Raw genomic sequence first — 22,056 nt, forward strand, 5'->3', positions numbered from 1 at the left:
GAGCCTATGGATGGAATATTGACAGCACATGACAGCATCAGACATCACAGGGAGTGTGTCCCCAGTGAGCTGCTGCTGCGGTGTGACAGTTTCCCAAGGCTTGGATCACTCCATGTGTGGAATTTAATGAGCTGCCAAATGCTTCTAAATGTCAAAAAGACCAGAGGAAAATGGCACTTTGCAGAACGTGGCACAGACAGGAATGCAGAGACAGAAATTAATTCTTTAGCTTGCAGCATCTCCCAGTTAATTTTCCATGAAGGTTTCTCCCCTTCCCCTCCTGCAGTGTTTTTCAGACTGTGAAATGATCAGTGATTCCCTGGGGGCAGATGGATGCCCAGGTTAAGGGCCACTGGGATGAGAATTGTGTTTTATTTTCTAGCAAATGAATAATTGCATTTATTTTCTTATTGCAATGTGACCCAGTGTTGGTGTTTTATTCGATATTTCTTCCTCCTGCTTCAGTTCTGTGACAGTGCAGCTTACCTGGTGGAGTGTCAGGGAGCAAAGATAAAGCTGTTCCCGTGGTCTGGAGAAAGGAAATAGCTGGATAAAAGGGCTGAGGGAGGAATAGGAAGCCCATCCTCAAGCTAGAAATTTGGGAGAGAAGTAAAAGTTTTTACAGCAAAATAGCAATTGGATTTTGCAGTTTTTCATTATTGTCAGCCTGATAGAATAATGGGTAATAAAGAATGAATTATCCAACTTGCACAGCAATGCCCATGGTGGGGTTTGGAAAATCAGAAGAGCATTATGAGGAGAACATCCTTCCTGACACTGCCTTTTGCAATCCAAAGCCTGTTTCCCTTTGGGCACGGGGTAACCAGGAAGTCTGAGCTGTCACTTTTAAAGTCTTTGGAAAAAATCTGTTGAGATTAAAAAAAGAAACCAAAAAAACCCACCCTTTTCTCTTTCCCATTCCTCCCAAAGCAGGTTTTCCACATTCAAATGGCTTGTTTGGAAGCCATTTATAACCCTGGCACATGTGACTTTTTTAGAGAATGGAAATGTAGGTGTAATTTCTGGTGCAGACTCCGTGGTATTTGCTGTTGGCTGACCAGTGCCATGAGTAACAGTTCCCAAGGTTTGATGAGGGCTGGATCCACATGGTTCCTTGTCCAGCAATGTTCCCATCCTTGGGAGTGTCAGGGAAGCTGGGATGTGGCCTAAATCTTTATCTGCCATTAAAAGTGGCAGATATAATTGCTTGGAAGATGAGCTTTTCCAGTGCTCCTGAGCTTTTCACCCCATCCAACTTTAGTTTAATTCTGTGTTTAATTCTGATGCTTTTAGCCTTTCTTACCTACCTCTCTCTGCTCTACAGAGTTTGAATCCCATACTGGGCACTGTCATAGAAAGTATAAATAATTAATTTTGGCTCCTCCCTTAAGGACCTGAATTTAAAAAGTGTAAATTGCCTCCTTGCAGGCCGAGTAAGGGTTGAAGTTCCCTGGAACAGGCTGTTGAAAGGCAGCTCCCAAATGCCTGCTGCCTGTTGCTGCTCTTCCCTTAGGGAAGTCATTCAGCTCTGAATTGGCTGGGCTGGAGTGATTCATCCCATTCCATTCTTTTCAGAGGAGCTACCGGGTGATTTTCAGAGTGATAAATGTACCAACCCTGATATTCCCAGTCTGTGACATAAAATAAATGGTAGCAACAGTCCTGTTAGAAACACCTTTGTCTTGGCAATCCAGGATGGATCAGGTGCTTAAAACACGTCTGATTTTGTAGATGCTGCTTCTCCACTCAGCAGAAAAGAAGGAGAAGAGGGGAAAAACAGTGGATGTGGATGCCAAGTGACAGTGGCAGCATTTCAGGGCGCACCTTGCAACTGGTAAAATGGAAAGAGCACATATTTTACAGAGTGGAGTTGCTGAACACCTCAAGGGTGTTCAAAGTCGTAACAAAGGGAGTTCTGCTTGCAGATCCCATTATGGATAAATGGTTTCTGACGGGATTGGTGCTGCTCACTCTTACTGCTCTCACGTGAGAGTGCTCATGGACACACACAGAGCTTTGCAAATGCCTTTCGTGGCTTCAGCTGCTTTCATTAATGCCCAAATCACTTCTCATTTCCTCATCTGTGCCTTTTTTCTCTCTGAACTTTGTAAAGGAACCAGTACTTTCTCCCCTGTTTTCTTTTAAATGCTTTAATGGAAAAGGCTTTTTTGTTTTTGCGGCATTAATAAGGTCACTGCTGGAAATGGGAGAGCTGGCACTTCCAAGCCTTCCACCGGGGTGGCAGGTATCCTTGGGGAAAAATCAGGCACATAATAGATCAGTCTGGCTGTTCATTGAGAGGGTGGATGAGATATGTTGTGTATGAGAGTATTATGGTACCTATATATTAACGTGTGGTCTCAGTATTGTGCTCATTCTTGTTATTACCTTATTTATAACCCTTCATTGCCTTGAAACCCTTCACATGGAGTCAAACCTCCCTGCTCCAGCAGTTTTGCCGTGCTCTGGAGGGTCAGGTGGGCAGAAATGGAGGCCTGAGAAATGTGGGATGTGAAAAGCTATTAGCTAGTGGTGATGTAAAGCTTAATGGAAGTAGGAGTGAATTAGCCTGGCTTAGCTGAAGTGTCCAACAATCCAGGAGATTTTGCACGTTCCTGGTGGTGGAGCAGCCTGTACATATGGATTATTTAGAACACACAATTATCATATAAGCTCCATGCTGAGGTGAGAACCCCTCTGATCCAAAGCAAAGCACTGGAGGGGCCTGTCCTGTAGCTGAGAAGAGCAGAAGAAGGTCCCTTCTGTTCAACAGTCTCAGTACAAAGTGAGACCAGCATGGCCCTGTTTTTGGTCAGGAGCTGCTCAGATGGCCAAGGCTGAGCAGTTCCACCTCCTTCCCCCTGCTGTGACCCACCAGTCTCTGAGCACAGTTCACCTCCCCAGGTGGGTTTTGCCCGTGCCAGCCTCCCATCTGGAAAGCAATGAAGTGTCCTTCTGCATCAGGCAGTGTTAAATGATGGGTTTTTTCTCGTTCCCACAGCCCCTTCATGCTGCTGCCCCCGCTGATGGAGTGGATGAGAGTGGCCATCACCTACGCCGAGCACCGGCGCAGCCTGAGCGTGGACAGCGATGACATCAGGCAGACGGCCAGGCTGCTCCTGCCCGGGCTGGACTGCGAGCCCAGGCAGCTCAAGTACGTGGCCTAAGCTTTGTAAGCACCTACAGTAGCTGTGGCACTCTTAGAATATCCTTCTTCCTGCATTTCCTGGGAGCCAGAGCTCGCAGTGCTCCACAGCGATACCTGTTGAACCTTTAGGCACTCCAAGAGGTAAAGCAGCTTTGGCCAAACGCTACAGGGACTTTTCTCTTGCCAAAAGTAAGAATGAGACAGAGAATGGCTGAAACACGAGGATTTGGGGGATTTTTTATGCCTTAATTACAAGATTATTCTTTCCTTTTTAGGATACCTTGAATGAAAGATTTAGAATAACAGAAAAGAGAGAGGAATCCTTCATTCCCAGTGCCCTTTATATGATCCTTTAAGGCAGTCTTTTGTATCCAGCACATTTAGGGGGAAAGGAAATCTTGGAACTGATTGATTGATTGATTTATCCCTGGCTTGCTGTGTGACTGTAGGCAAATTGCAACTCCCTTTTCCATATGAAGCACAAGCTAAAAGTCTGTTTATTGAATAATAATAATAATAATAGTAATAATGATGTTCCTTGCAGTGGTGATGCACTAGTAGGGTATGTTGACATCCCTGAAAGAGAAGTTGTGCAGAAAACCAGAGTATAATTAGTATAACCTAAAATTCAGACCTCTAATATCTATTCTCTGCCACAGTCCTCCACAACAACTGTTTGTGTCTCAGTGGGTGAAGCCTTCTAATAGGATGCTCTCAGTTTATGTTTGCCAGATGGTTTATAAACATCCTCAGCACTCACCTGGTATTGGTTAAATGAGAATCTAACTGGGGAAATGTTGGATTGCAGAGAGCTGTATTTCCCTTCCACTTACTTAAATGGAAGTCTTGGAGGGGTTAATATTATTAGCACACAGTGTTTTTATCATTATCATTTGTCCTCACTGCAGAGCAAATTTAAATCACTTGTGTCCAGTGATTCCAGTAGTAGTTTAAATCACTTACTACCAGTGATTCCAGTAGTAGTTCAGCCCACTTGTTTCCAGTAGTTCCAGCAGTAGTTACTGCTTACGGAATGCAAAGAGCACACCACGTTCCTGCTCTGTTCTGAAAATATCCCTTCCCAAACTGGGACACCTCAGCCCTATCCCACCCCTGCTCTGCCTCCCTGATTCCTCCCAGTCCACCTCCAGTTCTCCAGTCCCTTCCCTGGACACGGGAGCTGCTCCCTGGGCAAGGGAGCACAGCCTTCACTCTGGGAAGCGTGCGAGGGTTTCCCTCTCTTCTGCACAGGATAACAACTCACATGTGGAAATGCTGCTGTGGTTACAGCTGCTGCTCAGCACTCAGCACTGAGCTCTCTCCCCCAGCTCTTGTAGGATTTTTTATCATGCTCTTAAAAAAAAAAAAAATCCCTCTGCATCCATCAGAGAAGACCACACTGTCCAGCTCCAGAACAACAGGAATTGCTGCATGGGCTGAGCCTGTGGGTCCCCAGCAGCAAAGCTCACACGTTTTAACTTCAAATTCTTGTGCATCAGCTGGCCTCCTGGCAGCTCTACACTGAGAACTACAGCCCCCTTTTCTTCTGTGCTCCCTGCCACATCTGTTGTGTTTCTCTGGTGGCTCTGCAGGGCTTGTCAGTGAGTGTTCCTCCTGGCAATAGCTCTGGGTGGAATCGTGCCTCTTGGCAAACAGGCATAATATGCAAAGACAAGTGCCACCCCTTCAAAAACTGTTATTTTCTGAGGTTCACTGGATTTCAAAAGGTGTCATTTTATTTCACTTTTTTTCATAGAATTCTTCCTTTTCTCTTTCTTCTTCTCTTGTACAAAGTCATAATATTGCAGCACCGTGCTACTGTACCAACCACCTCAGTAGAACAGGGTTATTAAAGCCCAGCTGTAAGATTTATGTATGTCCAGCTTATTAAGCTCAGAAGAAAAAATGACCAGCTGAACTAAAATGTGAATAAGACTCAACTTGAATGTTCTGCACGAAGTGATGAGTGTTTTGTTTCTCTGGCAAGGCCATCCAGAGTTTCCAGAAGAGGTTTAGCTGTGCTGGAAGCATCTCATTTATCAGAGGGACTTGGCAGGGTGATATCTCACTCACTGAGAGCTTGCACAAGAGGCTGTGCTGGAGGCATCACCCCAAAATAACATCAAAGGCCCGACCATATCAGTGCCCAGCTGAGATAGGAGACCTCCAGTTTGGAAGTGCTTCTTCAGTGAAGGAGATAGATACACTTCCAGGTTTGGAATTCAGAAGTCTGTGAGCAGACAACCAGAGGGTTTTACAGTAATCCCTGGGCTTCTTCCAGATGAGATAAGGTTGTTTGGTACTCATCTGAAGGATAAGGAGTTAATGAAGCCTCATAGAAATGTTAGCGCATTTTCCTCATTGGAAAAGAGTTGAGAGTGTTCCACTATCTAAATTTTATTTTTATTTCATTTTTTTTTTAAATTTTGAAGGTTCCCCCCCCCCCGAAAAGACTAAGGGATATATATTTTCTTTCAGAAATGTCTTTTATTTCAAAATAACAGCTAGTCTGGTAAGCAGGCAGCAAAACTCTTGCATCCTAGAATGACACTGGTATAATAAGCACGCTTTCTCTCCACCTCTTTCTCCTCCTTGCAATGTGCTTTATGTATGCTTGATGGACTATAACAGGCAGAGAAATACAAGTATATATATATTTATAATTTATTTTTATATAGATAATTTATAGATAATTTTCATATATAGATAATTTATGTATAGATACTTATTTATATTTATATATAGATAATTATTTAAAACAAAAGGGGGTTTTTGAGAAGTAGGACTAAGGAGACCTGGTTGTTGCAGGTTTGCACAGCACAGGAACCTCAGTCCTGCTGCTCTCCCGGATTGCTCAGGGCCTGTCATGGCTTGGGCACCATCCAGGAACGATTTTGTCTCCCACAGACCCGAGTGCTGCTTTAGTTCCTTCCGGAGGCTGGATGCTAAGGCTGCTACTGAGAAGTTCCAGCAGGACCTGGGTTTCCGGATGCTGAACTGCGGGAGGACGGATCTGATCAACCAAGCCATCGACGCGCTGGGGCCCGACGGGGTGAACACCATGGATGACCAGGTACGTCCCAGAACACCAACACAGCCCCAAATTCTCTGCCTGAACAACTCCCATGTTCCTTTCCACGTGGCAAATCAATGCACCAGGTCGTGTTTGCTGCCTCTCCCAGGATTTTCTAATTCTAGCTCATGTTTTAGTCTGGCAATATAAAAAAATAACCCCTCAAATCCCCCCACGCCACTCTCATGCTGCCCCTCTGACAAAGGCCATCAGAGGCTGGAGTGAATTGTTTATCAGCTGGAATGTAGGTCTGTTCTCCCTTGGATGGGCTGTCTCGGGCACTGGGGGCAGACAGGTTAATACACAGGCAGTGAATGGAAAGTGTGATGTCAAAACAAAGTGGTTTTTGCCACTGACACTCTCTTCTGCTTCAGCAGCCCAAATCCAGCCTGGGGCAGTGATGAGTGACCAGAAGGTGTTGCTGTCTGATGGTTTTCAGGCTCAGAACAGTTTGGAATACAGGAAACAGCATCAAAAACCCCAGTGGTGGCATCAGTCAGTGCTAGATTTGGTCAAAGGCCATCGTGCTGATGTGTCTGTTTACTCATTTTTACCTGTTCCCTGCTCAGCTCCATCGAACCATAGGGATTTGGTAGTCCTGGGAATCTCTGGCTGCTTCTGTTCATGCTGTCAGTCCCATCAAGTTACAGCAGACTCTGTCCTCTGGGGCATCATTCAATGCATGGAATTAGCTTTTAATTTAAAAAGGAAAAAAAACCCACCTCCCCCAAATAAACACTCGTTACAGCTGTCACAGCAAGGAGAATGAGCTGTCATGGCTCTGAAACAAGAGGATATTGAGCAGGGGGAAGGGTTTATGTTCATGCAGAGAGGTTTTCTCACAGACAGCATTGTAGTGCAGTAGCATTTCAGACCAAATTCTGAACCTGGCACATCTTCTCTGGTACTTCCCACCATCCTGCAGTTTTAGAGGAGGTGTAGATAGATACACAAACAGAGCAGAAATATATCTAGGCAGAAATACATGTAGTTGCCTTATTTACATACCCAGTGCCACAGGCTTTGTGGTCACAGAGGTGGGCATCCCCTCATGGGTGCCCTTGGTACTCACTCTGGCAAAGTAACAAAGGTGGCATATTTACATTATGAAGGTTTTCCACTTGCTGCATTAATTTTTTTTATAAATGGATTTTGCAGTTCCTGTTTCTGTTTTGCTCTCTGAGAGATTATTTTGCCGTGTGAACTGTACTGTCCCAGCACCACAGACGACGGTGCCAAGGCTGTCACCTCTCGCTGCAGGGTGTTTCCTGCTTCCCATTCAGCCAGAAAACTGGGAGCTGTCTGGCTTTTGTACATGTGGAGACCCTTGTAAACAGCTCCTTGGAAGTTTGAGGAGTTCCTGCTGTCACTCATTGATGGTCTCACTGCCACCCTGTTGATGGGATCCTCTCACCAGCCCAGCTGTGAGCGGGGCAGCTCTGTCATCTTTGCCACACAAGGAGTGCTTTGGCACCAGCCAGGAAGGGCAGGACAGGCCCCCTCTGGAGACATTGTTCCCTGGAAATTCTCCCCTTGATCCTTCCTGGCACTGCCAGCTCCACACAGAGTGAAACCCAAGTTCTAGGGGCGAGCTCTGCCCCAGCTGGAGTGTGAAACCAAAGCTGCGTTTTGCCACCAGCTTGGTTTGCCCTTCCTGGAATAAGGAATAAGCCAAAGGCAGAGTGCCCAGACTTGGGAAAACCGACAAGATAAAACAGGTCTGAGTGTCCTGTCGTAAGATAGAATGTATCAGCTCATGTATTTGGGTTCTTTTGGTCATGATGCACCTCCTTAACAGGTTGCACAGTTGGTGGCACCTGCAAGGCCTCACAGGCAGGTGTGGCCATCTCTTCCCTGCCAAGTGCAGCAAAAGTTTTAGGCAGGACTGCTGGACTAATTGAACACAGAGGCTTTAGGTCCAGGTTTGAATTTTGACCATTCCCAGAGTGTGAGCATGTTCAGACCCAATTCTCCATCTATGAGTGTGGGGATTTTTGGAAAAGAACTCAGAACACATGCTCAGAAACTCAAATTTGGAGCAGGACCCTGTTATTCCCTTCTAGTGGGGACTGGGCAGCACTCTGGTTTCATGGGATTTGAGATTTTTAGGAAAACACTCTCTTTTTCCCTTTGCATACTGAGGAACAAGCAGGGAATGCAAAACTAGTATTAAAAATTCAAAAAAGGAAAATGTAAGTCTGTAATGTTAGAACCCTGACCTGGGGCAGGAAATACGGGCTCATGCCTGCACACCTGAGTTTTGAATTCTCAGTTTATTTGTCTCTAATGAGAGGGGATCCTCCCAAACCCCCTCACCCAGATAGACCTTTGTAAAGATTTTTTTGTAAAGACTTGTACCTATAACTGCCTCAAAGCAGGAAAACTTGGAATTGTGGCTGCTTGGAAAAGATGCCTTGCAGATTCAAGAGCAGAACTCCTGTGTGAGAGGTGTAATTCCATTTTACAGTACAGGTCCCAGTGAGGATGAAGCTGTATTATTGTTACCCACTGAGCAACAGAGATGCTGCCAGTGAAAAATTCAAATGCCTGCAATAATTAAGGGGCAGGGGGAGGGGGGCAGGAAAGTCATAGGATTTGAGCAGGAATGGATTTTACTAGGCCATTTCCTTTCTGTCCTTGGCTACTTCTGGAATGAACTCCATAAGTAAGGCTCATTTCTCTCATAATTCATTTCTGAGCTGTCATGGTTTGCTGGTTAAGTAGAGAGAGAGAGATTTATGGGATTGAAAAGCTGAAATATTGTGGCAAATAGGATTTTAGCAATGGGGAGAAGTTGCCAAATGAATTCATCTTCTGTATTTTTGTGTTGCTTTCTGCTTTCAGTTCATTTGGCTACAAATGAGCCAAGAAATGCTGTTTCTTTGTTGGCAGCCTTGAGAATCCTCGAGAATTGTGGACAATACACAGCAAGGATTTTCAGTGATGCCTTTTGTGTTCTTGCAGCCTTGTCCCCTGATGTTTTGTCCACCTCTACATGTAAAACTGTTTTAAAAACATATGTTATGGTGTCCCTACGCACAAGATCCAAACTCCCTGTGTCCGTGACAGTGTCACTGTTGACAGATACAGAAAGATAACTTGATTTTCCTTTTTCTTTCTCAAGGGTATGACCCCCCTCATGTACGCCTGTGCTGCTGGAGATGAAGCCATGGTCCAAATGCTGATAGATGCTGGAGCAAATTTAGATATAACAGTGAGTAGCAGAGGACCCTCTCTCCCTAATTATTCATCTGTGTACTGATAAGGAGCAGCTATGAAATTCCTTCTAGAAACTAAAGGCTTCAGTTCTGGAAGCTTCAAGCTAGGAATTTCTTTCAGAGAGCATGTCTTCAGGGATTTGGGAGGGGGGAGAGAGAAAACCTTCCAAACCTCTTGGAGAATTTGGTGACTGCGATTACGATTTGCACTGGCAAGTCTGACAGGCACGGGGGCGAGGGGAGGGGAAGGGACTGCCATGAGGAGAAAGCAGTGAGCCCATTAAAAAGGCCCAGGGGACTGGTGGCAGCAGTGCTCTCTAAGTGGCTTACAAAGGAAAAGCCATGTCTGGAGGTGGTGGCTGAGAGGCACAGAGGGAATGACTGCCCGGTTCCTCCTGCCAGGTTCCCAGCTCCTCTCCTCGACACCCCTCGGTGCACCCCGACAGCCGCCACTGGACTGCCCTCACCTTGGCCGTGCTGCACGGGCACATCTCCGTGGTCCAGGTGAGATTCCGGGTGGGAATCCTTCAGCAGACCTGGAGGGGCTGAAGTGACCCTCAGTGTCAGCCTTCCCGAGCGCAGATGTGGCCCAGGCTCCACCTGCAGTTTGGTGGGAGCCTCCTAAAAAAACAGCGTGTTTGGAAAGGAGGAGAAGGAAAAATGATGATGGAATTCCTAACAAAACGCAGTGTTTCCTCATTTTTCTTTGGTTTCAGTATTGGTCCAAGGCTTACTGCTTCAGGAACAGTGGTGCACAATCATTTCTTTAGTATTAGACAAAGCAGTGCTTCATGTGCAGGGTTACAGTTTGACTGCTCGATCAGGAGCTTTCTGACAGTAGATATTAATTGGTTTATAAATTTACATTGCAAAAATTCAGTGTGTGCTGATTTCTGCTCTAATGGCAGCAAATCATCTGTAACTTTCTTTATAATCCCTGAAAATTGCATGACTAAGACTTACGCTGTCATGGGATTTGAGCCCGTCACATCCTCCCTGCTCCCTGTTCTGTGGAATTAAGGGGCAGCAAAATGGAGTGGAGTCCTGGAAATCCTACACGGACTTCCATAGGTATTACAAACTGATCACAGCAGATAGTCAATTGCTGATGAATTTAATTTACCTTCTACTCAAAGGGAAAGAAAAAAATATGTAAGTAAATTGAGGCTGCACACACTCATCGTTTGTGTAACATTTTAAAATAATTATAAAGATTAGGTTCCACCTGGCAAATTGCCTGGGCAGCCTTAATTTACATGTAAGATACGAGTTTGATTCTCCCAGGACACGAAGCCAAGTATATCAAAGCTCCTGCTGGACTGCACTCCCCACAGCCAGAATATCCTGGTGGGTACACACAGACAGGGCTGGTCCTCCCTGCCCTGTCCCACCCCCAGTGCCATCTGCCAGCCCCACCTGGCCATAAAACATCCCCATCACCTTGTAACCTTGTCCCCTTCATCTGTGAGGGGGTTCTCCCCTCACAGGCAGCTCGGTGGTTCAGTGAAAGCAGGTTCTGTGTGACAGATCAGTGCAGCTGCCAGAGCTCCTTATCCAGCAGGCTCCATGACCAGCTCCAGGGCTGGTTCCCTGGGGGAACCCTGCTTCCTGCACACACCATGAACCTGAGTGAGATGGACTTCCTGTGCTCAAGAGAGGCTCTGATCACAGGGCTCTTTGGAGCTGGAAATTGCAATTGCAAAGGCACGTCCATAAAGGAGATAAAAAACAGGTGGTGATGTTCTCCAGGCTGCCAGCTGAGCCCCTTTCCAGAATAAACTCAGAATAAACAAAAGGAAAGAAGAAAACTGTAAATTGCCATTCATGTTGAGGAATGAGTGAGGAAATGCAAGAGAAATTTGCCCCATAACTGCTACTTTGAGGTAGCCTTTGCGTGCGTGCCCTCCTCACTGGGAATCCGCTGGTTTTCCTTCCTAACACACGGCCCCTTCTGTTTTGCCCTTCTGAATTGCTCTTTTCCCACCTCCCTGTCTCCCACGTGCCTGTTGCAGCTGCTCTTGGATGCTGGTGCCCAGGTTGAGGGCTCTGCTGTGAACACTGGAGAGGACAACTACGCCGAGACGCCCCTCCAGCTGGCCTCGGCTGCAGGTGAGCTCCCTGTGACCCCAGCACGCTCCATCTCTTGCTTCCACAGGCCTGCTGGGCCCTGCTTATCTGCTTTTGCAATTAGTCCCACACTCGCCTCCTCCCAGAGGCCACCACAGCAAAGCTGGCGGCACCAGCTCCTCTGCAAAGAGACACAAACCAGCCCTGTCCAGTCCAGGCATGTTGTGGATCTAAAAGTCAGATCCAGATGCAAAAAAATTAACTGGTTTAAATCCAGCCTGGGGAAGAATAACTGCTATGTAAAGAAATTTGTTTTATTAGTTTACTAAGTACAAGTAAAATTGTGCATGTTTTCTAGAGGGCTGTCAGGAGTTGGACATTCTGGGAACAGCTCTGTGCCAGTTGTTGTTGTTTTTCAATACTTTTCACCTCTAACTGGTTTTACTTTTTTTTTTTCCTTGATTTCTTTCTGCTTTATTTTTGTGCTTTTATGACGAGTCTCTGGTTTGCTCTGCTGCAAGATTTATTGAAGGGATATTGATACTCACGGTGCTGGGTCTCACTCCTCCATCTAATGAGAACAGAGAAAGGAGCCCTGCCTGTTCCCATTCCTATTTTTTATGCTCCCAGAGAGGAACCATCATGATGTTTCTGTCCATTTTTCCCCAGGGAATTACGAGTTGGTGAGTTTGCTGCTAAGCAGGGGTGCAGATCCCCTCCTGAGCATGCTGGAAGTCAATGGAATGTCCTCATCTCTGCACGAAGACATGAATTGCTTCAGCCACTCAGCAGCTCACGGGCACAGGTAAGGCTCTGTTTATGTTCACAACAGGGTGGGGGTTTTGCACTATGGTATATGTGACTTTATGATCCAAATCCCAGGGTGTGCAGCTCAGAAGATGGTGTTAGGACATCATGGTGTAGGTGATAACTGTTTTTAGAGAAGCACAGCTCCTCAATCTATTCTGATGCCTTTCAGGCATGATCTTTAAATTGGTTGTTGCTCTTTTTTCCATCCCTTTGAGAAAAAATTGATGCAAGACTTCATTATTCATCAGCTATAATTTTCATAAAAGAAAGGGATTATATTTTAGTCAAAAGCACAAAGTACAATGGAGATCTTTGCTTTTTCTTGGTCTGTCACTTGCTGGTCTGGCTCTGCAGCACTAGGAGTGAGCAGGAGCTGGTTCTAGGGCCTGTGTGAGCAGACTGAGTTCCACCTAAGGGTGGGTTATGAGATTGAGGTTATGAGATTCTGGGTCACGTTCTGAGACAGGATCTAATCACGTTAGGGTGGCAGAAATAATCTGCAGCAGAATCTGGTTGAGTGCACCTCTGGTTTTTGGATGGCCAGCCGAGAGATGAGTCATTCTGATGCTGAGCAGCCAGCCTGGGCTTTCCAGCCCTGGTTACAGGGTAGTCATTTAGAACTAGGACATTACTTGCAAATTCTTCCAGAAATCCTTCTGTTCCCAGGGAAAAATGTTAGTGTAACAAGCCAATTAAAACAGCTTTGGAACAGCCATGGAGACGGGCTGAGAGATACCCACAGGGTTGTACAACATGGCACGTTAAATAACGGCTCCCTTGAACCCAGCTGCGCTTTACAGGGACAAAACTGCACCTCCAGGTACACCTCACATCTGGGTACACCCAGGAAAGGATTCCACGCTCAAATGAGGCTCAAACTGCAAAGCTGGAGTGGCCTAACGCAGTTATTTACAGTGTAAAACTACACAGCTGTGTAGTTGTCCATTCCCAACTCTGTTCCCCTCCCACTGTTTTCTGACCGTGCAAACTGTGAAATCCAAGGTTTGTTCTTGCATCCCAAAGACCCAAATTAACTGGCTTTGGGCACAGGGAGTGGTGTGGGTGCAAGGAGAGCACCAGCTGGTGGCAATGCAGCAGCACAGCCGAGCGCTGGGTGGCCTTGCCGGGATTGGGAATGTCTGGAGCAGATGGTTCCAGCTGGCTGAGAGACACCAGTGATGCAAACTTCCTAAAGTGGCTGGACACAAACAAGAAAGCCTCTCTCTTGCGACTGCTGTGTGAAATTCCAAACAAACCCACTACATGAGGGGCACAGTCCATGTGCACAAACAGGGCTTCAGGATGTGGGGTAAGGAAGGAAAAGTGGTTTAAATGCTGCTGCACAGTGCCTGCTAGGCAGTCTTTGGGAAGGAAATTGTTTACTAAGCCAGGTCCCCACAGCTAAATCAGCGCACTCCTGTCTGAAGGGATAATTCATTTATTAATAAGTGGAATCTCTTCCTCCCCAGGAACGTCCTGCGCAAGCTGCTGACCCAGCCCCAGCAAGTGAAGGGAGATGTGCTCTCCCTGGAGGAGATTTTGGCTGAGGGGGTGGAGAGTGACACCTCCAGCCAGGGCAGCTCCAGTGAGGGCCAGGTCAAGCTCTGCAAGACAAGGATGAAGGCTCTGCAGGAGGCCATGTACTACAGCGCTGAGCACGGCTACGTGGACATCACCATGGAGCTCAGGGCGCTGGGTGAGCTCTTCTTCTCAACCACTGTGCTCATTTAAGGCATAAAAAGCTTTTTCCTCTGCCCTTTCCACTTGGCAGGAGCACTGACCCCAACTGCAAAGCTATCCCAGGCTGTGTAATTTTAAACATTTTAAAATTAAAAAAGTGTTTAAGGCTCTTCACAAAATCCTGATGTGGGATGTCCCTCACTCTTGGCTGGATCCTCTGTCCCCACATATCAAAACAAAGAGAAATATCCCTTTGTCAGATACTGACACCTAAAATTCAGGCTGGTTTCAGAACCATAAATAACATCAGAGATTAAATGATTAAAGGTGAAACCTGATCTAAAGGTAGGAAAGAGAAGCTTTAAAGCTTGTGTGTTACAGGTAACCAGGAGAAAAGGCCCCTCACCCCATGTTTGTGTAGGGTTATGTATTCTTACAAGTTCAGTTCAGAATTATTTTGTGGTTTTGACTAATCATGAAGCTCAGAAGAAAACAGGGAGTCTGTGGTCCTTACCAATCAGGATAGAGCTCCAATTTATGATCCTGGTACCAATCCTTTGCTTGTGTGGATAACTCAGTTTGTCAATGACCCAGTTCAGTCACCTTCCATATCAAACAAAAATGTGTGTGCTGTTGGCACGTATGGAATGGTCTGCTCCAGTGCTGCCAAGTGTTAGTAATAGCAGCAGGACAATCTACTCACAGGTACTTCAGGAAATCATCTTTCCCTGTTCCTTTTCTGTGGCTGCAGGGGTTCCCTGGAAGCTCCACGTGTGGATCGAGTCCCTACGGACAACCTTCTACCAGTCCCGCTACTCCGTGGTACAGACCCTCCTCAGGGAGTTTGTCACCATCAAAGAGGAGGATTACAATGAAGAACTGGTTAATGAAGGCTTGCAGCTCATGTTTGATATCCTCAAAACCAGCAAAGTAAGTGTTAGTTTGTGACAGTGTGAAAATCAGAGGTTTTGTTGTTGAACGAGGTTGTGCACAAGAACAAGTGCAAAGTCCCTAAAGAGTTCTGGTATGGAAATGGCACTGATAGCATTTATCTTAACTCATACACAGCCCCCAAAACGGTCCTGAAATGCACAGACAGGGGGAAGCTGAGGAGCAGACACAGCTCTTGATACCTCTGTAATTGGTCACTACAACATGCACTGTGAGTCTCCTTGAAATTAAAAGCAAGAGGTGGAACTGGCTGACTAAAACCAGCTGCAGACTAGGAACAGCCTTGGATCTGACCAGGAGCTAGAAGTGTAAATCAGAGCTGGCTGAGGACGCACTTGTGGGCTCATCTGTTCCAGAGCAGGGTCTGAGCTCTTGCTGATGGGCTGTTCTCTGTCAGGACACACCTGCTCAGGTCCCTGTCCCTCTGGGGGGAAGTTACTCCTGTCCTTGTGCAGTTGCTCTGAGCCTCAAGTGAACTGCTCCAAACAGAGTGGTAACACCTGTCCCGTGCCCCTCGCAGAATGATTCCATCAACCAGCAGCTTGCATCCATCTTCACCCACTGCTACGGGAGCAGCCCGATCCCCAGCATTCCTGAAATCCGGAAGACGCTGCCAGCTCGCCTAGGTAAGGTGCTCACCTACACAGGGAAGTGCTCGTGGTTGTGGTTGGGTTTTTTTCATTTTTTTAAAAACAGTCAAAGTTTATAAATATTTATATATTTATTTATATATATTTTTTCTCCCCTCGCCCAACAGATCCTCACTTTCTGAACAACAAAGAAATGTCCGACGTAACTTTCTTAGTAGAAGGAAAGCTCTTTTATGCACACAAAGTCCTGCTGGTTACTGCATCTAACAGGTGAGTCACTAACCAGGGATGTCATTAAATAACCTGATTATCCCTAAGAAATATGTGCAGTGGTTGGGAGCTTACACATCCATTCCCCTTCCTTCTCCTGGAGCTGGCAGTGAGAGCTACGCTCACTCCAGCCCTCCTGGAATCTCACAGTGAGCTGGGACACTTGGAATTACTGTTTTTGTGGTTCTGACTAATCATGAAGCTCAGAACAAAACACGAGTTATTTTCTCTATTACTGGCACAGTAATAGGCTTTTCCAACTATTACAAGGTGGGATTGGATCAGACCCAAGCACTTTGTAGGTTAAATGGGCCCTGAACTAAATATTAAATTGAAAGAAATGTTTCAATTTTCAACTTGCAAACAAGAACAAGGACCTTTGTTTTCCCCTTGCTTTGGCTGCTTGTCAGTAGCTGATGAATATGTGCCACACTAACACAGCAATCTAAAATTTAATTAAACTCAACCTTTTCAAACAATTTCCAGGTTTAAGACACTGATGACCAATAAAACAGAGCACGACAGCCACGGCAGCAAGACTGTTGAAATCAGTGATATGAAATACAATATTTTCAAGGTATGTAACTTGTTCTACTTTTGCTTTATTCTTTATCATCATCTCACCTACTTGGAAGGTAAGACATAATATCATAGCCAATTTACAAGCAGAAATGGAGTTCCTTTCAGTACACCTGAATTTCAGGAGTATTCTGATCCTTTTTCCAAACTTCTCAGGTAGGACCAGCCTTAAAACAGAATCCTCTAGTCTGTAGTCTTATTTTCTTACTCGGCAGCTGACTCTTCCATTAAGCAGGAGAAAATAGCCTTCTACTGAAGTCATTTTATGCTTTTAAGACACCATTTTCATACTTTGTACAGCACCATTTTCATGCTGTGCTAAATAAACAAAAGTAAATTATTTATAGCAGGTGGATTACGAGGCTTCATATTAATAATTCCAATCAGGTGATCAGAAATCAATGGTGTTCCTGTCAGGAAAGGGTCAGAACTGAGACTTACACTTTGCTCTTATGACATTTATGTATTCAATGGACCTAAGAGAGGATTATTCATGATGGAGAGAAAGCAGGTTACACACAACAAAGTTAAAAAAGAAGTCAGTGACATGTGATAGTTACGGAGTTCCAGATCTCCAGACCTGCATTTCAGATTTGGAAGAAAGGTACAGAACAGGGAGATGGGAAGTGAACTGAAACAGTGAAATGCTCCACAGAGTTAAACAATTTGATGGCAAATATAATCAGAGGAGTGAAGGAGATGCAATCTCAGTTACAGTGGAGGATGCTGAGCCACCAGAGATCTGTGTGTCCCGCTGGAAAGCAGCTTTGCTCCCCTGCAATTGTTATATATACGAATGTATAATTGTTATATATACAAATATACACAAATAGAAAACGTTTAAAAATAGCAGCGTAGTTTGTTACTACCCCTGTGGGAAATGGTAAGCGTGGCTTGCAGGCCCCACAGCTGCTCACACAGCACCAGGACACTCTTCCAGCGCCAAATCCCGCCCCGTCCCCGGTAAGATGGCACCGTTCGGGCTGGGGTGAGTACATGCACATCAAAGAGCAGGAAAGCTGCCTCTCACTCTCCCTGAAAACAATTAGGCCTTTTCCTCTGGCCCTGGCAGGGGGCTGGAAGCTGATTAGAAGCCCAGCAGGGAAGGTGAGTGGCTGGGAGGTCCCCGGGACACACGTCTGGGCTCGCCGGCAGCTCTGGCGTGAGCAGCCGGGTCTGAGACACCGCTTCACAGGGACACACTGTCACCCTCAGCCTGAAACCCTCAGCAGGGCCCTTTTCAGAGCCCCAGAGAGAAAGGACTGTTGGAAAGAAGCAGATTTGCAACGCTAGGGGAAAAAAAAAAGCCACCAGCGGAGGCAAGAGCCGGAATAGGACACGATTCCCGTCTGTTCAGGAAGGGGAGCACAGCCATCAACAGCCCCTTGTGCCTTCAGTGATAACTTCATGCCTGGCCTTCTTCCCATTCCAGATGCTGATGCAGTATTTATACTATGGAGGAACAGAATCCATGGAAATTCCCACCACCGATATCTTAGAGGTGAGAGAGCGTTTTCTTCTGAGTCTTGCCAAGTGCACCGGGGCATAAACAGAGCTGAAAGGCAAACTCCAGGAGCTAACAGCAAGCTCCCACACAATCCAGGAGTGTTCTTAACACTTGGAAATGAGCTTAGAAGTTTCAAAACGTCATTGCTTGGTGCTTCTGTGACAGAAAGGAGCACATTTCCTGCACTGAGGAGCCTTTGCTAAGAGGGGAAGTGTGTCTGTCAATCACTTCAGCATCGAGTGGCCTTTCTGCTCTTTCACGAGGACTTGGCCATTAAAACAGGGAGGCAGAGGCTGTTCAGAGAGGAAATGATCCGTTCTGTTTGCCCTCCCTAAGCCTTTCAAGGCTCATGGTCTCAAATAGCTGCTCCTCTCTTGTCCCCATAGCTGCTGTCAGCTGCCAGCCTGTTCCAGCTGGACGGGCTCCAGAGACACTGCGAGATCCTCTGTGCCCAGACCATCAGCATGGACAACTCGGTGAACATCTATAAATATGCAAAGGTAAATGCCGACCCCCCTTGTTTAAGAATCCCAGTGAAACAGCAGGATTCTTCCCACGGGCTCCTGTTGGGAACTAAATAGCACAGGCACGGGTGGGCACCTCCCTGCAGGTGACTCTGCCCCACCACAAAGTGAGATGGATTCCAGTTCCAGGCTGTGAAGTCCTGCCCAGCCCCAGCGTGTTTTCCTGTCTGGAGCAATCATGTGGGAAATTGAGGGGGGATCCCTGCAGAGGAGGGGAGAGCTGTCTGAGCAGGCTGATCCAGCAACATCAGCAAAGCCCGAGGGATTCAAATCCCGGGAGCAGCAGGGGCCATTGATCACAGCACAGCAGCTATGAAATAAACCCTTTCCTAGCACCCCTGCTGCTGGAATATATTCCTTACAGTTCCAGAATTAACATAAACTCAGTTGTGTGGCAGATATTCACCTCTGTAGCAAATAACCCGTGTTATCAATAAATCATAAATACTTTGCTGTTCCTGGAATTTTGCAGGATCAAACCCCTTAAGCAAAAGAAACAGAGAGCTGATCATGACTTTATTTTGTGTGCAGTGTCACACTGAGGCTTTTCAATTCCTGACTCTCACACTGGGCTGTTTTTTCCCATGGAACTCAGGCTGGTTTCTTTCAGGACCTAAAATTTAACAGTATGCAGTGGTAGAGAGGGGAAACAGTACAGGCCTTTAGTACTTTTCCCTGAATTCCTTAAAACTTAATCAAAGTTCCCAGGAACAGGCTGTATGTGCACAGAGTTTCTTAATGCTGAACTTGAGTTTTGTTCTTATTGCTGGCCTGACTCTGAAGCAAAGGGAAGATCCCAGCCAGAAATCCCCCAGTATGGTTTAGAAGCGTTAACATCCCTGTTCTCCCCCATCCATCTCCTTTTTGTAGGAGCAAGGCTCCCATGAACCGTGTCCTGATTGCCCTGAGCTGTGCTCGCCATCTGGCAGGGCAGTGTTGTGTGTCACAGCTAAACAGGTACCTTGGCCACTTCATCAGCCAGCTGCTCTGCTCCTTGAAGATCAGCAGGCTGGAGTGCAGGCCAGGGGCTCTGCCAACAGCAGGCCAGCAGGGGAAGGGATTAAAAAAGCCTGGATGCCTCCCTGCTCACACCTGTGCCTGCAAAAAGCACCAGGAGAAATCATCGGCCAGCGCTGGTCCTGCCTTCAGTGCTTTCCCACTGCCCTTGTTCTGTCTTAGGAAAGGGGAAAAAGCATGAGAAATGAGAGGCTCAGGGATTTTATATAAATCAGTAATTTAGGACTTTGAGGCTACAAAAAATCCTCCTCTCTCCCACAGATTCACAACGCACCCGAACTGGCCTCTTTCTGCGAGGGCTTCTTCCTCAAGCACATGAGCTCCCTGCTGGAGCAGGACTCGTTCAGACAGCTCATCTACAGCAGGAACAGCAAAGTGCAGGGCCTGGACCCGCTGAGGGACCTGCAGACAGCCCTGGCTGGGCGCCTGCACTCCGTGTACGTCACCTCCAGGGTGTGAGCGGGACGGGGCACTGGGACGCGTCGCCAGGAGAGCCGTGGCTGTCCTGTTTGCCTCCTGGATCTCACTAAAGCCCCCTGCAGCAGCCACCCCCGGGCCAGGGTGCTGAGGGAGGGGGAGCTTGGCTTCTCTGTGCTGCTGCTGTCACAGAAACGCTCCTGGCACGGCACAGACGAGGGCTGGGGGTGCAAGGGAAGAACCTGAAGCGCAGAGATCAGCACCGCTCTTTCCACAAGCACAGGGCAGGGCTGGAGATAAAGAGGCAGTTTTACCTAGACTTGACACCTAATACACAGGTTTAAGTGTCTACACACCACCTAGTTCATACACAAACAGAGGTTTTCCATGTAAAAAGGCTGCACAGAAGGAGTTTTCTGATCCGCTGCCCATCCGATGAGCCAGTGCCACAGACTACTTCAGGAACACCACCAGTGTCTGTACATGGCAACAGACTGACAGAAATTTTCCCCTAAAACTGTTTGCACCTTGAAAGAGACATTTTGGATGTTGAAAGCTGAGTAGAAACTAATACTAACAACTCTGAAATTACTCGTTCTTTAAACCTTATATGAAGAACCGAGCTGGGGCAGGGAGGGCAGAGTTGGGAGGTTGTTATGTTTTCACTGTGCTAGTTGTTAATCTTGCTTTATCTTGAGGAGATATAAAAAGACTGTCTGCCCTTTCCCTGTCAAGGTCTGATAGTCTCAACTGCTTTCACCTTCAAACCCTGTTTCTGGACATTATCCGTGAGACCTCACGCCACAAAAGACACTTTCTAGAAGACTCAGGTGTAGTGAGAGCTGTGCTAAAAACTGCCCAATTGCATGAATAGCAATAAAAGTCTCCCCAAGAGGAAGCCAGAGCTCTGGAGCAGGTTGGAATGAGCAGCTCTGAGCTCTGGACTCCCCAGCCTGGCCCCTGGATTGCTGTCTCCACAGATACACTACCTCAGGGGGCTGGGCACACTGCACACCTGCCAGGGTCCTGGGGCTCGGCTGCAGCCTTAAACGAGATGCCTCGACTCCAGTGCCCAAGGTTCACGTTTTTCCTTTGTTCACAGATGTTTCTGGTCCGAAAGGCCCTCATCCTAGCTGAAAAAGCAGACAGTTCAATCTACAGTTTGGAATCTAAAGCAGTGGGGTTTTGTGTGTGTTTTTATTTTAAATAATCCCAGCTGCAGGAAGGTTCAAACACAGACCTTGCTCTCACCAACAGATTTAATGAAAAGAACAGCTCAGCTATTCCCACTGAGCTTTGCCTGCACCCACCAGAAGCATTCACCAAGACCCTTTCATTCATTCTAGATAATGAATGAAGGAGAAGAGGAAACCAAGTTTTCAGGGGAGAGCTGTTCCTTCTTAGAAATTCAGCAATCAATCAATAGTATAATTAAACACACTGGAAAAGAAGGAGGCTCAGCTGGGCCCAAGCTCCAAAGCACAACACAGACACAGTTTAGGTGGATGCAGGGAAGGAGAAGGAACTGCAGCATCTCCCAGCAAATCCATCAAGAGCTGACACGGCCTCAGTCCTAAAGGATTTACACAAGAGGCAAATTGCATGCAAGGATAAGGATTTTCAGTCAGCTGACAGGTTGGTCAGGGCACACTCCCTTTGTGCTTTAGGTACACATCTGCTTCTGAACATCACTAGCTCCAGTAACCCTATTTATTAGCAGAAAGCCTTACAGGGGGTTCAAAGTTATCACTGGTCTGAGAAATACCACAGAAGGCTTGGAAAGTATTTTCAAATAGCTGCTCCAGCTACCTGTACAAATATGTAGGTCCTCTTTTGTTGCTGTAATATTACAATGCTTTGTTAATTGTACATTAATGTTGTCATTTATGTAAATGTACCAGGATTTTATTAACAATGTAATTTTAAAATACACAGTTGCTGTTATTTATTCTGCTCTTCTAACAACGAGAAAAACCCCATGTATTTATACACACTCAGTGGAAAAGGCTGTTGGCAGCTTAAGCATCTTAAATCTGTTTTGGTTACAACACCCTGGAATCATTCCAGCCCGGGGGGTGCCCGAAGTGCACACAGAGGTATCTCCACTGCAGCTGATGTGGCAGCATCACAGGATGGCTCATATTACATAGACATATTATTATAAACATGATTACTCGTATTTTAACCTGGCTGAAATCAAGAGGT

At 46.4% G+C, this 22,056-nt stretch overlaps 1 protein-coding gene across 1 annotated transcript in view; it reads left to right on the top strand.

Annotated features, from left to right (window-relative positions):
• ABTB2 (ankyrin repeat and BTB domain containing 2) overlaps nt 1-21,783 on the top strand; it is a 114,266-nt gene extending 92,483 nt beyond the window's left edge. The window contains exons 4-17 of the mRNA XM_050335203.1: nt 3,002-3,154; nt 6,056-6,221; nt 9,346-9,435; nt 9,842-9,943; nt 11,452-11,548; nt 12,176-12,311; nt 13,786-14,012; nt 14,748-14,926; nt 15,468-15,573; nt 15,705-15,807; nt 16,294-16,384; nt 17,819-17,887; nt 18,280-18,393; nt 19,696-21,783. Coding sequence (XP_050191160.1) covers nt 3,002-3,154; nt 6,056-6,221; nt 9,346-9,435; nt 9,842-9,943; nt 11,452-11,548; nt 12,176-12,311; nt 13,786-14,012; nt 14,748-14,926; nt 15,468-15,573; nt 15,705-15,807; nt 16,294-16,384; nt 17,819-17,887; nt 18,280-18,393; nt 19,696-19,893 — 1,831 coding nt within the window. The 3' untranslated portion in view covers nt 19,894-21,783. The remainder of the gene's footprint in view (nt 1-3,001; nt 3,155-6,055; nt 6,222-9,345; nt 9,436-9,841; nt 9,944-11,451; nt 11,549-12,175; nt 12,312-13,785; nt 14,013-14,747; nt 14,927-15,467; nt 15,574-15,704; nt 15,808-16,293; nt 16,385-17,818; nt 17,888-18,279; nt 18,394-19,695) is intronic.
• The last annotated feature ends 273 nt before the right edge of the window (nt 21,784-22,056 follow it).

The sequence above is a fragment of the Myiozetetes cayanensis genome, unplaced genomic scaffold (genome assembly GCF_022539395.1).
Source record: "Myiozetetes cayanensis isolate MyiCay16 unplaced genomic scaffold, myiCay2020 scf6-25, whole genome shotgun sequence".
NCBI classification, from domain to species: Eukaryota; Metazoa; Chordata; class Aves; order Passeriformes; family Tyrannidae; genus Myiozetetes; species Myiozetetes cayanensis.